This window comes from Achroia grisella, unplaced genomic scaffold, assembly GCF_030625045.1.
Source record: "Achroia grisella isolate CSIRO2021 unplaced genomic scaffold, CSIRO_AGI_Agris_v1 utg780, whole genome shotgun sequence".
Classification (NCBI taxonomy): domain Eukaryota; kingdom Metazoa; phylum Arthropoda; class Insecta; order Lepidoptera; family Pyralidae; genus Achroia; species Achroia grisella.
In genome coordinates this window covers 1,819,579-1,835,713 of record NW_026713020.1, presented here as the reverse complement: position 1 = coordinate 1,835,713, position 16,135 = coordinate 1,819,579, and the positions used below count along the sequence as shown (strand labels likewise).

The following is a 16,135-nucleotide window of genomic DNA, read 5'->3' as shown; positions in this document are numbered from 1 at the left end:
ATGTATATTTAGGGCAACCTAGTCAGCTAAGTAGGTCCAATTTTGAAGAAGAGGTCAATCATCGAATCCAAATCGTAAGGGCAGCGTACGAGAAGCTCCGATATATTATTTATTATATCCGCTCCGATATATCTTTTCGTCCAAATTACTGAAATGTCTCAAGTCGAAAGTTTATGACCAATGTGTGTTGCCAATGATGACATACAGAAACGTCGCTAACTGTGGGCCTGATGAACAAGCTCAGTCACTCGGAGCGCAATGGAGAGGGCTATGGTTGGAGTTTCTCTGCATGATGGAATCAGAAATGAAGAGATCCGCAGAAGAACCAGAGTGGCCAATATAGCCCGTACAATTGCGAAACTGAAGTGGCAATGGGCAGGGCGCATAACTCATAGGACTGATGGCCGTTGGGTCAGTAGAGTCCTCGAGTGGCGACTGCGGACCGGAAGACGCAGCGGCCTCCAACATGGTGGACCAACGATTACCTCAAGATCGCTGAAAGCGAAGGCTCTTTTATCTAATAAATAGCCTTCATATGGTATCATTTCAGAAAACATACGTAAAATATTTGGCTGTTTGAAAGAAAAAAATATTTGGTTTATAGTTAAAAAAACTGGTTTATATTTTTGTACTAAAACCACTTCAATGTATTTTTGTGTTTTAATACAAATACACTAATGGAATGATCTGTATCTCTCGTCTGTAAATATTTAAAACTATATTGCGGAAACTTCTTAGAAAACTATAAAATGAAGTGCATAAAATTAAAATTACGGTTTCAACAAATTGGTGTAGCATGTCCAGCACTGCAAAGTAGAGCTGGTAACATTATTTGAAAATTTGATATTAGTCTCTGAGATTAGAAACCAGACTATAGTAAGTTGAAAGACAAAATTCAATATTTGTATATATTTATTATTCAGATACATTTTTACTCATAATTGTTATTTTATTAATATTCATTTTAATATTTCACATTTAATATTCGTTTTACAATTTTCACGAAAATTGTAAAACAGTTTTCTAACAAATCATATATCACTTATTTATTAATTCCGTATAATAATATATATTATGCCATATATACATATAGGTAGATTTATGAGAATAGATACACTGGTAGTTGATACTACTATATCGACTACCAGTAGCTTTTTCATACCTTATGGTATTTTGTTCTATGCAGGTAACTTGTATGTATTAATAGGCCTGATATTAGTCTATATCTTACTTGGTCTCGTACATCATAAATAATAAAAATATTATTTATAAATTAAAAAAGTCACAGATATATTTTTATTTAAAGTTGTCCAATAAGTACTAATTTAATATCATATTTTACTATTTACCTAATAATTAAACATTACCGGTCTATGAAATCTTTTAGATTCCTATATATTTTTTTTCTTTGTTTTATAATTTGGTGGCTCCACTTTCGTTGAGCTTTGTATAATAAGTTTTTATCTTGTGTATGACATTAATACCTGAACCTTAAAGATCTTAATATGGGAATATTGTAAAAATAAAGTTAGCTTAAAATTTAAGACTGATATAACATTGGGTGCTTAGATTGATTCAGATTCTAGTTAAAACATGTTTTCTATTACATAATTTTATAATATTATGGGAGATATTTTTAAATAACTGCTTCACTTCAGTGATGCTTAATCATTTAGTGTTGCGACCCTCTAAAAGATTATGACAATAAATGTTGAGATCCCTTATAAAACTGGACGTGATTGCCCTCTAAGAGTCACTATACCCACATGCTCAAGAATTCATTAGAACAATGATCGGTTTTGAAATGTAATTTAATTATTTTCTACAGAATGGAATAACATAATATATACATTTTGGAATACTATAGGAAAGAATATTTTAGAAAGTTAAAGAAAAAAATTGGGTGGTCATTTAAAATAAGTATATATTATTATATAAAAGAATTGTTTATTTATCGATATTTTGTCTTCATTACGCTTTTTGATATATGATTTCTACATAAGGCCTATATGAAATGTATTGAGTATTTTAACATTTAATACTGATAAAATGGTAAACAATATCTTGACGTAGTTAAAGATAATGATTTTTTATATATTTCTTTCTGTGAATTAAATTATTATTTGTTTCTCTTGTTTTTTTTTCTTGATATATTACACTCCTGTTCAAGTATTGGCACAATTAAAAATCAACCATATTAAAGAGAAAAATACTTTTCAAAATTAACTTACCTATTATTTTTCACCCTGCGGGTTTTATGACCAAAGGTTAATAATCCACATGAATATTACAAAGACAAGTAATAGTGCAATCAATGTTTTTATTTGTTTTGTGATACTATTTGAGCGTAAATGTGACATGGGGATAGGCAGACATATTATGTATATGGATTAATATGTAACAGGTTCACTAACCATGGAATCGAGAAAGCATGTTGTACTAGTGTAATAACCGGCCAACAACTACGTTTTAATAAAACGGAGTAAACACTTCTAGTTATATTTTGATTTGACATTTATCATCATCATCATCACCTCAGCCCGGAAGACGTCCACTTCTGGACAAAGGCCTCCCCCAAAGATCTTCACGACGATCGGTCCTGCGTTGTTCGCAATCAACGCCTTCCTATTATCGTCATTAATAGAAAATTAAATATTAAAACTCAAAAAAGTAGTACAAGATACGTCTTAATATTTGCTAAGTGATTGTATTATCGCCATTAATTGCTTGGTCGTTGATTATTCATACTTACAATGTTTATAAATATAGAATTGGGAATGCAGTAGCCTACTTTTTAATCCCGGTGCGATATGATGAATGAGGTAGATATTTATAGTGATATAGTCTGCTCGTATATAATTATTCGCTTTAAATGTAACTATGCTTTTAGTTTAGTAACCTTTGCTTACTTTATGCTTTCGCGCTTCGTATGCCATCTAACGGTTGCTGTTTGAATGTTTAAGGACGTATTTGTTTCTGCTTTTGGTTTTTATTTTCTATGTGGTACTTTTAACTGACAATAATTTTTCAACAGATGCCAGCGCAGTCCGCATGTCTAAAAGACACGCACTATTAGTTTAAGCTTTATTTTTGAAATTATTTGACGGATACAAAGTGTCTTATCTATATATAAAATACTTTATATGAGTTTGTGATTTCTTTTTCTTTATATGTAATCGTAATAATTCTATGGCGTTGTTTAATATGACATGTATCATTTAAAATTGCTTCTAATCATATTATAATAACTTTTTACAGTATAGTGTATAGTAGTACTACTAGCTACTGACGATTGATGATGTAATGAACACTGCAGTGTACCTACTTATTATCAAAGTATAATTAAAAATACAAAAGAGAGTTACTATTAATTTCTGGTTTTTAACAGATATTTAAACCCGAAATCTTGTAACAAAATTAGGTTTTATCTCGTAGTAAATAAATAATAACATGGTTGCTGAACTCTTGCAGCTAAGAATAGAGTTTACAAAATAACCAATACCTACTAATATGCGTATACTTATTAATAATTAACATACTTATTAATAATAAAGCAGTAGTCTTTGATTTATTGATCACACTAATCTATGAAATTACTGGTTTGAATTGAAATATTCTTTTAGTTTGGATAGCCAATTCATTGAAGAATATTATATGCTACACAATTAATATGTGGTACAAGGTACAAGTTTTGGAAAACACTAACATAAATTATTAATATTAACATAAAGTTTTACTAGCTGCAGCTGTAGTAGTAGTAGTACTGGCACTAAAATATATTTCTACAAAAACATTTAGCCAAACATTTTTTGTGATTCAGCAGACAAACCAGTGTTAAAAATATACGAATAACAGAGACAGTGCCAATATTCGTATGAATCTCTAAAATTAACCAATGAACCCATTTTGTTGCCAACTATTGTATTTATGCTAATTTGATATAATTTTGTAGATATTGTTATGGACCTACCTGTATGGGCCCTGGTACTGAAGACAAATATTTTAAACTTTATTTTCTTATAATTCAATTTAGTGATTATTTTAAATTCATTTTAACCTATATTAAAGGGATGATAATTATAAGGAAACTTCAGTGGTTAAGTTTTCAACAATTTGTATTTTCGCACCTTAGGTGTTTTCAATATTAAATAAAAATTTGTTTTCATCTTATATACACATTAAATCCAAATTTAGTCAGAGTGTATTTACAAATATATTAAATAGAATTTAGTAAAAATTAGTGGGATTTAACAATACCTACAGACTTATAACTAATTATATTTTAGAACATCAACAACATCTTTCACTCTGGTGAAATACAAAGACAGCTTAAAATAATAACCATACTTACACAAAATTCGTAAAGATTTCGTACCCATTTATTAAGGTATTGTGTGAACACTATAAAAGTTATCGATTTCTGTTCGTAAAATTTGCTAAGTTCTAGTTAGTAACGTGAAATGTTATAAATGGCGCACTCCATCGTAACACAGAATGTAATGTAACAGAACTTGTCAACAATGTAAAATCTTTCCATCACCCCCAACATGTGTTTGAAAGAACCATCGCCGGCGACGCCTAAGGAGCCGCGGTTTCGGCCTACGAACAATTGGCGAGTCGCAACTCGTAATCTAATACAAACACCGTATATCAATAACGTTAACGCGATGCAACATTACGTAAAATCTGTAAGAATTTAGTCTTCTCCGTTTCAATTGTCACTCGATTAACATGAATACGCTATAATAATACCTATCTACTCTAGCCTTCTCTATCGGAGACTTCGTCTCTTCTATAACAGTAAAAACATTATAAACTCGTACACCATTCAAGTTGTGTATACAAAACGTGTGGTCGCGTCATTTTATACCAAATGCGTTCGCTCATTACAAACAACGGCGTATGATTTGCAATTTTTTTTAAACAACTGATACTATTCGTTAATATAAAAAAATATTATAAATTTGTACATTGCATACATCAGATACTAGTCCGGTAGCGCGTTGGAAATGAGGATCTAGGTACATCACAAAAGTTGTAAGTGTAAAATAGACACTACCTGTGCAATGTAGTTACCGCTAAATTTCAAAAGTATTGAAATTAGACCTACCAGCATTATCACGGTGGACTCGCGAGTTAAGTATCTTACCAATCTAACATAGAATGATATGCATTGCGTGTTGTCTGATTTGCGTGCAATTATTATTGAGTACTGTAAAATGATTAGGTAAGTAAGAGTTGTACATATTTTAATCTTTTACGTAATTTTTAAATAGATTCCATAAATTTCATGAAAATAGATTATATCACGCGAATTCACCGTTACTTTACTGGGATGTCTTTTTGGCTGTGTACCTATTTCTCGATTAGTAGTATATCTAAGATATATAGCTTTATAGGTCTATAGTTATCTTCTTTAATTAAATACTTAACAAAAAGTGGTTACAGGCCACATGAAAATTGTTTTGACAAAAAATTACAATGGATACCGCCTCTGTTTGTGTTTAAAGTTGTAGTCGCAATAGTTAGTAATATTATTGTCTGGAATTCTAAATTCATAACGACCAACATTATTGAGGGCCCACCCTGTTGTTTCATTATTACTGCTTGTATGGTGACATGTTATAATTTTTATGGAAATTGTGACATTTAAAAATTTTCATTTGTATAAAATTACATTTGTAGCATAAATTGCGAGTACCTAAATAACAGTAATATTAACAGTAATCAATAATCACATGTAATTTGTGTTTTACAAAAGTAGATATTTTAAGTTGAACATGAAGGCTTTTATAACATATTACATTTAAAGAGAACATCTATATATTTGTGCTTAATTTTGTACTAATGTAAAAAACATACCGTATCTACATTGAATATCTACGTCATTTGCGACTAGTAGAAACGGTACCGTTTCTCAATATTTTTTATATATTTACCATTTAAAATTCGTTTCATTAAGAATAAAGACGCTAATTTCCTGTTTATAAATTAATAAATTTATCTAAAAGGTATGGTAGCGAATGAGCTAGACACCCGCAGCGGTGAACTTTACCTACCTACTTGAATTATATAGAACAGGAATAGCGTAACAACGTAATCATCACAGTAAATGAAATCTAAATTTTAGAAACGAGTCTTACACATAATTATATCTACACAAAAACTTATGAGTATTATAAATTAGGGAACCCCGATAAGGTAGGTACATGAAAATTATAATTAATAATGATTAAGAGATCATAATTTACCGCATACGTTATATACTAGGTTAGTCTAGATATAATAATATGCATACTATAAAAATATATGCCACTGAGGAAAATTATTAGTGATTAATAGAATAACAAGTGCAACATTTGATCGATTACAAAACACATGGATCTGATAGCATTAGTAGTAAAAAAACCTTGATACTAAATAAATAGTAATAGCAGTACGATCTAAAAGAAGCGGAATTGAGCAAATTTTGTTAAAAAAATCTTTGAGCAAGAAGAGATTGACAGCCGATGTCGAAAATTAATTAGTAATTAGGTATAGCGAATGCATGCATCTTATAAAACAAACAATAGTCGACATTCTCACGCTAGTATTACCTTCGACTAGAAATATAAAACAAAATAATAATAGTTATCACTTATTTAGCAGTCGTGTTACACTTAGTATAATAATGTATTAAATTAAAACTGCAGTGGCACGTAACGTTGTAAAGTTAATAAATGGCACAGTTTCACGTTAGTTTTATATATTAATAATTAGACCTACCTACAATAATTAAGTAGGTAATCGTGGCCAATAAATGCTTACCACATCCATTTACTCGTTTTTGTGAAACAGGGTACTAAAAATACATCGTTTCCTAACATAGTAATGGTAAACATTGTTTCGCCTCGTTTGTACCTGCGATAGGCTCATTATGTATCACTTCTTTACAATCACTTATAACACACACATTGAACGCACCAATGTGCTGCATCATTTTGAAATATTTATTAAGCTTAGCTATGGAACTACTATCAGATAGAAAGATATGTGTTCACACTACGTCGAGGACGATAGCGATGCAAACTACTTCAATCACTGAGACCGTCTGCTGCATGACCAGGGCACGAGGTTACACAATAACCGTATAATTGTCGCGTGCACTGGACACTTTAGGCCACATCGCTTCGTATTTACGTTTGTTCCCAGTCGAGTTCATTCAATTAACCTATCTAAATTAATACATCGAATTTATCTCCTGATAATAATGACAAATACGTATAAAAAGATATATATTAATATATATACCTACATATAGTTATACATATATTATATAAATTTCAGTGAATTTACAAAACGTAGAGTTAATAAAGCTTCGTTAAAGACAATTTTTTACACCTAAGCGATGAAATTATTTAATAACTTCAACGTGAAAAATATAAAAGTTCAGTTATCCGAAGAGTCGGAGGTCCCGGGAGTCGACGGCGGGTCGCCACTTGAAGGAAGCGGCGAGAGTGCCGACGCGGGCGCTGGTGATCGCTAGAGAGGCGCTGGCGCATGCGGGTGCGATTCATGGTGGTGCGCAGGCCCGCCGCCACCTCTTTCTCTCTTCAATCGCTGTTTTAAATGAACCTTCGCGTGCCGCTTTTTCTCATCAGAACGCGCGAATTTTCTACCACACACATCGCACGCAAAAGGTTTCTCTCCAGTGTGAGTTCGTACATGTGTCGTCAAGTGATCTGATCTGCTAAACGAACGCATACATATTCGGCACTGGAACGGTTTCTGTCCCGTATGGATACGAATATGCCTAGTTAATTCATCTGACCGCGAGAATCTGCGATCACAACCATCAACTGGACAAGCATATGGCCTCTCGTGAACAGGGGTTTTACTCGGCCGATTTGGGTATTTTCGCGGTTTTACCGCTACAAGTCGTAGTGGTTGTGTGCTTTGTTGATACACTTGAGATAGAATCTCGTGACCTTTGCTCGTAGAGGGATTATATTCTGCAAGCTGTACTGGTCGATCTCCAGCTGGACTCGGATAGGGTTCTCGTTTTAATAGACCCGATGGTCCCGGAGTCGGCTGTGGCGCACTCGCATATTCTTGTGTTTCCCATGAGTGTTGCGGTTGAGGTTGTGCTTGGGGTGGAGGTGGAGGTGGCCGGTACTCACAGTGTTGAGGTGGAGGACAGGCCTGTGGTGGCGGACAGTAGGAGGTTTGACACTCTGGTGGGAGTAACTCGACTCTTTCCTCATATTCTTGTTGAAAGTACTTGTCTACACTACCCGGGCCAGGGCCCGGAGGGATTAACCATTGCAAAGGCGGCGAAGGAGCACGTTTTGCAATGCCTCCAGCTGGTGGACCGTAAAGGGAGGCGCTCGCACTTGAAGCATTGCTGGCATCTTCTGCGCGTGCGCCTGGAGATAACGACGCTTCGTGTTTATGTCGTCGCGGTGAGCATCCTAGCGACAGTTCATCGCCTGGTAATGTACCTGAAGCAAACAAAATTGTACTTGTAATTAAAGCCGTTACATATATTAATAGATAGATTCATTTACAGATGTGATTCAACGTTTGTTATTTCTGGCGCAAAAACAGTAGTTTTAGGTGAAAAATTACCAAAAATATGTAAATTATTAAGCAATTATTTGATACTTGAAATCTATCTACTAGTTACATTCAAATATTAGATAAAAATTAATTTGATGGCACCGTACACTAAAATTAATTTATTATAAACTATATTCCACTACGAATTGTATTCTGTATTTTATTACTACTTCATATTTTCATGTTGTTTGTAGTACCTATACTATTTACGCGATTTAATTTGTACACTTTTATTAGTTTAGTATCTACCTAATTAGTTATTAGTACCAAGGTAATTACAGTTTATATAGGGATATAACTTAAGTGGTTACCAACGTATTGAAGTTAATTTTATAATAAATGCTCTTTATGTATGTATAGGTGTATCTAAGACATATAACATGACATATACCTACACTATGTTACAGTGACGATACTAATAATTTTAAACATTTTTTGTTTTGTGATATTTTGAAATGACTTCATTTTATGTAGGTATATCTTAAAAATAAGGTCATACAATTGATAGATTGATAATAGAAAAGTAGCATAAAATATGTTGCGAATCTAATGCGTAAACTTGTTATGTATAATGGGTATGTATATTGCAATGAAGTATTTTGGTATATAGGTATATCTGGTACCTACTACACGAGTATTAATACGTACATAGTGTATAAAATAGGTTTTATTATTGTATTAATTAAAATTATTGTATTAAATACGCTTTTTTGTTGTAGTTTGGAGGGATCACCGGAAGGCAGCGAAACAGTACCGTGATAAACCACCGGAAACCGATAGCTGTATCGTAATTGTGTATCTGGGCAAGTGTTCATTAAACACAGAGACCGACTGTCGGTTCCATTAAAAAAATTGCAGATTCATATATTTTTGCTTCAGTTTTTATTCGTGTAAAAATACAGTTTTAGTATTATTAATGCTTCTAAATGTAAAATTACTGTGACGACATCTACTTCTAAGTGAGCTAGTGACCACTTTATGGCATTTATTCGTAGTTAAGAAACTTTTGTATATATATATATATATACATATATATAATAAATATTCTATATTTTTAATGTTGCCTACATTTCTTACATAGATTTTGATTCCTATTTTGAAAAATGTTTCCATTAGAGTAGCTATTATAAATTAGATATACTTCTCTAGTATATATAATTATATGTAAATATTCATACGAGATAGGTATTTATTTTCAATTTATAACCATAATTGAGGAAATTTTCTTACTTATTAATTTATAGTATCATAATATATCATCAAATGTAATATGGGTAATAGGTATTATATTTGATGTTCTGCGTTCAATATAGGTACGGGATATTTATTACGGCGAGAATATTTTTTTGAATAGAATAAGAATTAATATTGATATAAGAAATATAAACCTAGTAAATTATATACTGAATGGTACATTAATTTTACTTTTCAAACTGTGTTGTACAAATTGAAAAGTTTAATTATATTTATTATCTATGTAAATAAAGAATGCAGCAATACCTATTTATGTTTAACGTAAAGCATAAATAACTATTGCAGCTTTGTATTACTTAATTGTTAGTTGATGTAATGCACATAACTCGTACTTTACGAAAATTTCAAGTAAAGGCATAAAGACTTACGACATAGGATATATTTACCCCTTTACAATTCCAGTGTATCGATATAATGGTCACTTATGTATAGACTAATATATGTCGCGGTACAAGCACGTAACTAGCACTTGAAACACTTGCCCGTAAACTTAGGTAGAGACGGTAAATTCACAATGAGAGCTCTATTCAACTTTGGTATCGATCCGACCATATGACGCAGGGCGGCGAACTTTCCGTTTCACTTCAATTAATGGCACTGTATATATTTTATATAGGTATAGGTTTTCGAACAAACGCGTTTAAAAATAAAACTTAAACGTAGACAGACACTATAGAAATACACGCGAGAACTAAAAAAAACCGCTCCTCATTTATTTACAACGTAACGTATGATTTGCCGGCGGAGGTGTATCCCGCCTACGTGTGCCGTCGGTATGTGTATCTGGTGTGGTAGGGAACTGGAGACCAGCAGTCTGTGCTCTAGTTAAGCGCACCTGATATAGGTGGTGGTTCAAGCAGGCTCGGAAAGAAGGCGGGCAGGTCCGATGTGGTGACGGGCGTATTTAGGTCGGTCGGCGTGCCGCCTGACGAGATCGTCGGTCCTGCCACCGGTTTGAGCGCGCAGTCGAAGCTTAGGGCTCCCATGTCGGCCAAGGAGAGCAGGTGCGGTCCGGTCGGGGGCTCCGCATCCGTGCCCATCCCGTCCGGCACCACCTGCTCCTCGGCCCACGGGCCGAAAGGAATTACGAACAACGCCAGCGTGAATACGGCCTCTCGCGTGGCCGGTGCGAAGGGGACTGGCGCCGCGCGACCCCGCGTCGCAGTTTTATCAATGGAGCCGCGGTCCCCATATTCGGTAGCGACGCACGCAGATCCACCAATCGCGCCGCGAGTTGCCCCCCCGAGTCTGACGTCACCGCCCGTCGCCGCCCACCGCCCGCGCCGCCCCCCCGGCCGCCCGCCACCCCCCACTGTCCGCTGTCCGCAGCGAAGCCTCCGAGCATGGCACGCTTGCTCACCCGCTTCATTCAACACTGAGAGCGTTAAACATGTGATATACGCCGTATTTACGCTTCATTTACTGAATATTATTACATATCTAGATAATAATCGAATATATTGCTAAGTTTTATTTTCACAAAAGCATTATTGGAATATTAGTTATAAATATTTTTTGTTTTAGTCAGCAAGTATCAAAACTTGTAATAGCAATTATATTTATTTATTGCAATTTTTTGTATAATATGGATAGTTTAACATTGAGTTCACTGTGTGATAATTGTTGTTGATATATGTAAATGGGCAGAATATTAAATATTAGTATCTACATTTAATTAATAATCGGTATCATTTCCATTATACTGCTAGGAATATAATTCAAGTATCTATTATATTTAAATTATATTATGATTAAATTATTTTGTTTTTGTTGTGTGTGTTGTCAAACTTGATTGTGTTGTTCGTGTGAGAAAAATAATTCTCTTTAAAGTCTATTAAATGATATAAAATGAAATAAATACAGGTAGATTGCAGTATTACCTTCACGAATAAATGATGACAGCGACTCTGACATCAACATGGGGTAGACAGGGGCACTGTCAACTATACTCATCTTAGTGTACCTAAACAATATTTGACATGCTTACATGTCGATCGGTATATTTGAAAATTGTTATTATTAATAATAACAATAACCTAGGGCATATATAAACAACCTATCTAGCCATCTACATAGTCTAAGCAAAGCATATGTTATGGGTACTAGACAACTGATATAAATACTTAGATATACTTATTTATGTAAATATATATATAAAAAACACCCAGACGAATACAAACAATCATACTCATGACTATCTACCTACAAATATTTGCACCGTCCGAGGAATCAAAACCGATTAGTTACAATCACTTACAAATAATAATATTAATTATCTATTAGCATAGTTCACCCTTTTTTACCCTTTTGTTTTGTTAGAGGCTTTCTTCATCTTCATGAGGTATGATCTGTTATACTAAATATATTATTTGATAATGGGGACTATATGTAGATCTCATGGCTAATTCCTGGTGTTTATTTTTGTGCTGTTAGTGCAAGCGGGGCCACCATTGCAGCATCATTCAGTAAAAAAATATAGGTGTTGTGTTGTGTTATATGTAGAACTCTGTAGAGCAGTACTACAATTTAGTCAACATAATATATATTGCGTCAAAATAGCAAATATAAATTAGAAGATAACATTAATTAAAATACTATCTGACAGTGTACCTAAATTCATAGTAACTAACTTATATTTAATATTACAAAAAATACAATACCTATAGCTAAATAGCACTAAAATATAGAGCACACACAAAGTCAGTTTTAGAATTCTCTCTGTCGTATACACCAGTTGTCTACTATATACCAGGTTTTATATATCAGGTACTATATACATATACATATACATATACATATACATATACATATACATATACATATACATATACATATACATATACATATAAATATACATATACATATTTGTTTTATTTATTTATTTATATTCTTGTGAAGTCGACTACAGTACCCAAGTCATATACCTATGCCTAAATCCACGTACGAACATAAAGGATTGGGGGTAAATGTTGATTTTAAAATTATTTTATACTAGATCAAACTAATACTAGCACATATATAGTATTGGTCTAGTGTAGTCCATATGGCCTATAGTCATAACTAATGTTGCGGTTTGTCTTTTTTGGTATCCCTTGTAGTACTTACACAAGTATAGTACAATCACGAGTGATGGCATGTATCTAAATTCTACATTATTGAACCATATTCATTGCTACATTGCCATTATATTATATATGTATATATATATAAATACCAAGTTATTTTTTAAATACTAATAAATTAGTACAAGAGTTTGGTAAATATATGTATGTATGTATATACCTTATCTGGTAGTTATTGCTACCTATTTCGTAAGTCTAGAAGTAAGTCGAGAACTTAGTAATCATAAAACGGAATAGCTGTAGGTAATACGGATAGTCCCTGACGGATCTAGCGAACTTTGAAAAAGGGCGAGCACAATAGATCTATGTAGGTCGCAGTGCTACAGGTGCTACAAACATCTGACAATAGCCCAAACAACCCAATAAAGAAAAATACACCAATTAATATTGTTTTTAAAATTGATCTCATTGCGTATTTTAAAACTTACATATTTGACAAAAATTGGCACCTAAAATTATTCTGATTCTCTACCTTCAGCATTCTTGTGGAAAATTGAGAAATTTCTGTTATTATGATATGTAGGTGTATGGGCTGACACCAATAGATGCAGCTAATTAATATAAGCAAATATTTGGATGTTAATGTAATAAGAATCAAATAACCGAATGTAATTGACTATGATTGATCTTTTGTTTGTATTGCATGATGTAGGCTTATAATGATCACTAATTGCTGGATTGTATTCGTGCTTTAAAGTTTGTTGGTAAATTGTTTATTGAGTCGGTGTAGGTTTGGTAGTGGGTGGTGATATGGACCATTGACAAGATCAAGGTAATATAACGCTGGCCAACGTTTATTACGAAATAGTAACATTAAAATGGCACGGCGAGACACGAGTATGGGACAAGGCATAATTGAGTTTCAATAGGACAATTATTGCATTTAATGACAGTGTTTCAGTGCCGTTTGCTGTGGAATATCTTTTTGCGAGTAATCAATCGATAAAGTGTTTACGTATCGTAATAATTGTTTACGATGGGATTCTGTCAGCTTTTCCTAATTGTTTGACATCGGTTACGTATAGGTACGTGTATTACAAATTGCAAAATGTTGAAAATATGATTAAAGGGCTGTGGTGTATATTTAGATGACAAGTACATTATTACAACTTAGTATGACTTAGGACTTAGTATACTATGATAATTATAGCATTTGTAATTACGAATTATGGCATATACAATTTATCTATATTAGATATCGCATTAGGTACATTAGCCTTGCTTGTAATACGTTATGTCTAAATTTATTTGTGCCAAATATATAGGTAATTGTTTTGTATTGTAAAACAAAACTTTGTCAAAAGTAAATGTACACAAAGAAGGTAAGAGGCTCAAGGTGCAAGGCGTTAGGCGTCAGGCGCCAGGACAATGGCCGAAGCATGGCGCGTGGTGGATGCCCGAATGGGCGAGACACGCCGACGCCCGATCAGGCCCACATGCAGCCGCTAACCCAATTATCGCGTAACGGAGACGATAAAGAAAAATAACAAACCCACGATTTCACCGACGTCTAATTATAGAGCGCTATTTGTGGGTGCGCGGGCGCAGGCGGCATAGCGTGGCCACGATGTCAGGGCTATTCCTGGCCATCAGCTGACGCTCCCGCGCACCGCCGCGCTCATCTCACTCGTAAACACCACGTAACCGATTGACGTACGTAAAATGCGAACAATCGAGTTTTGAGCAGGTGAATCACGGGATGAAAACGTCCCTGCGGGAATCATTCTAATTTTAACTTTACTAGTTTTGGTTCGGACTTCGGAGGCGGATAGCTATTTCGGCGCGTTGCTTTAGTAAGCTGTTTATTTCGGTATGGAATCTATTTCGTTTGTTTCGTTCATAGTTGAAACTTCTAGCAATTAACGTAAACACCTGAGTAGTATCTAAATTTAGATAAACGACGTGTTTACCTATCAACTGATTGTGGTTAATTATTATTTTTAATAGTATTATTATTCCTATTAAAAAAAAATATTAGAGGCATATTCTATGATTCTATTTCATAATTGCTTTTTTTATTACAGGGATATTGTCATTGCAAGTGATTTACTTAACCATGCCTTCTACTCGTAAGTGAGATTTGTGGCGTCAAAGTTTACATATACTGAATACTTTATTATGCATCAACTGTGTTGATAAGTTCTCATAATTGATCTTTTACTCGCGCCTTTTTATAATGTGCAAAGTAGAGGTAAGTAGTAGCACATCATATTTAAGAGTAGTGTTAATAAAATATAAATCTACTCTGAGAGAAAACAGAAGACTAATATGAATATAATATGGATAATTTATATACCATTTTTTACCAGGAAAACTATTTTGATTGTTTTCATTCAGTCCATATAGGTAACTTAGAAGTAGGTATAGCTTTGAACTTTTTGGTATTTTTTAAGTACTTACATAACTACTCACTTAACTACATCTCTGTGGTAAGTGACGTGTAAACAGTGAAACCGATATGAAAGAGTCGCTTTCAAATGCCCCAAGATTAGAGAATAAAACATACCACTTCTAAAATAGGTGGATGTGTAGGTACTCTACGTTGACATGATCGGCCGCTAGTGTTCCAAACGACAATTGAAATGTTTTTAATGGGATGTGTGAGTCACGTGAAGTGTCGCGCTATGTCACTATGAGCATCCTTGTACAATTTATACAAACAAAGTTGTTGTGTATCGTAGTAGAGTGGCTTCCCACAGCCCAGTAGCTTCACACGCTGCCGCAGGCCGGTGCACTGGTGGGTGGACGCAGTGAGGGGGGAAAATATTTTTCATGAATGAGTTTGTACTTGAATGTAATAATATAGAAACAATATAGATGGTGCAGCATAATAGAAAAGACTTTATAGTAAATATTTACTAAACTTAAGTCTTAGACCTAACAACAATTTGCAGATTTTGCCAATATAAAGAGGAAACGCATCATATGTGGTTGTAGCTCATTCATACATAAACGAAATCTCTCCTTTGGAAAGAACACACTCTATCCTAAACAAATAAAAACCATTGCTCCTAAGAATATCCTTTAATACCTATACCTACATACTGCTTATTGCTTACAGGTTTTGGTAGCGAACTCAATAGATTTCCGTAAGTCGCAGTGCTACAGTGTACAGAATCTTGTAATAGTCAACATCCCTTAATAAATAAAAAATAAACCTA

At 33.7% G+C, this 16,135-nt stretch overlaps 1 protein-coding gene across 2 annotated transcripts in view; it reads right to left on the bottom strand.

Annotated features, from left to right (window-relative positions):
* Positions 1-5,607: 5,607 nt before the first annotated feature.
* The window catches only part of LOC131851082 (early growth response protein 3-like), a 38,189-nt gene continuing 27,661 nt past the window's right edge, over positions 5,608-16,135 (bottom strand). Inside the window, exons 1-2 of one of the 2 annotated variants that reach the window (XM_059201511.1) lie at positions 10,688-10,981; positions 5,608-8,480 (exon numbers count right to left, since the gene is read on the bottom strand). In XM_059201511.1, coding sequence (XP_059057494.1) covers positions 7,522-8,480; positions 10,688-10,892 — 1,164 coding nt within the window. In that variant the 5' untranslated portion in view covers positions 10,893-10,981 and the 3' untranslated portion in view covers positions 5,608-7,521. Of the gene's footprint in view, positions 8,481-10,687; positions 10,982-16,135 lie in introns of those variants that run through there. The other variant, XM_059201510.1, reaches the window with a different exon arrangement.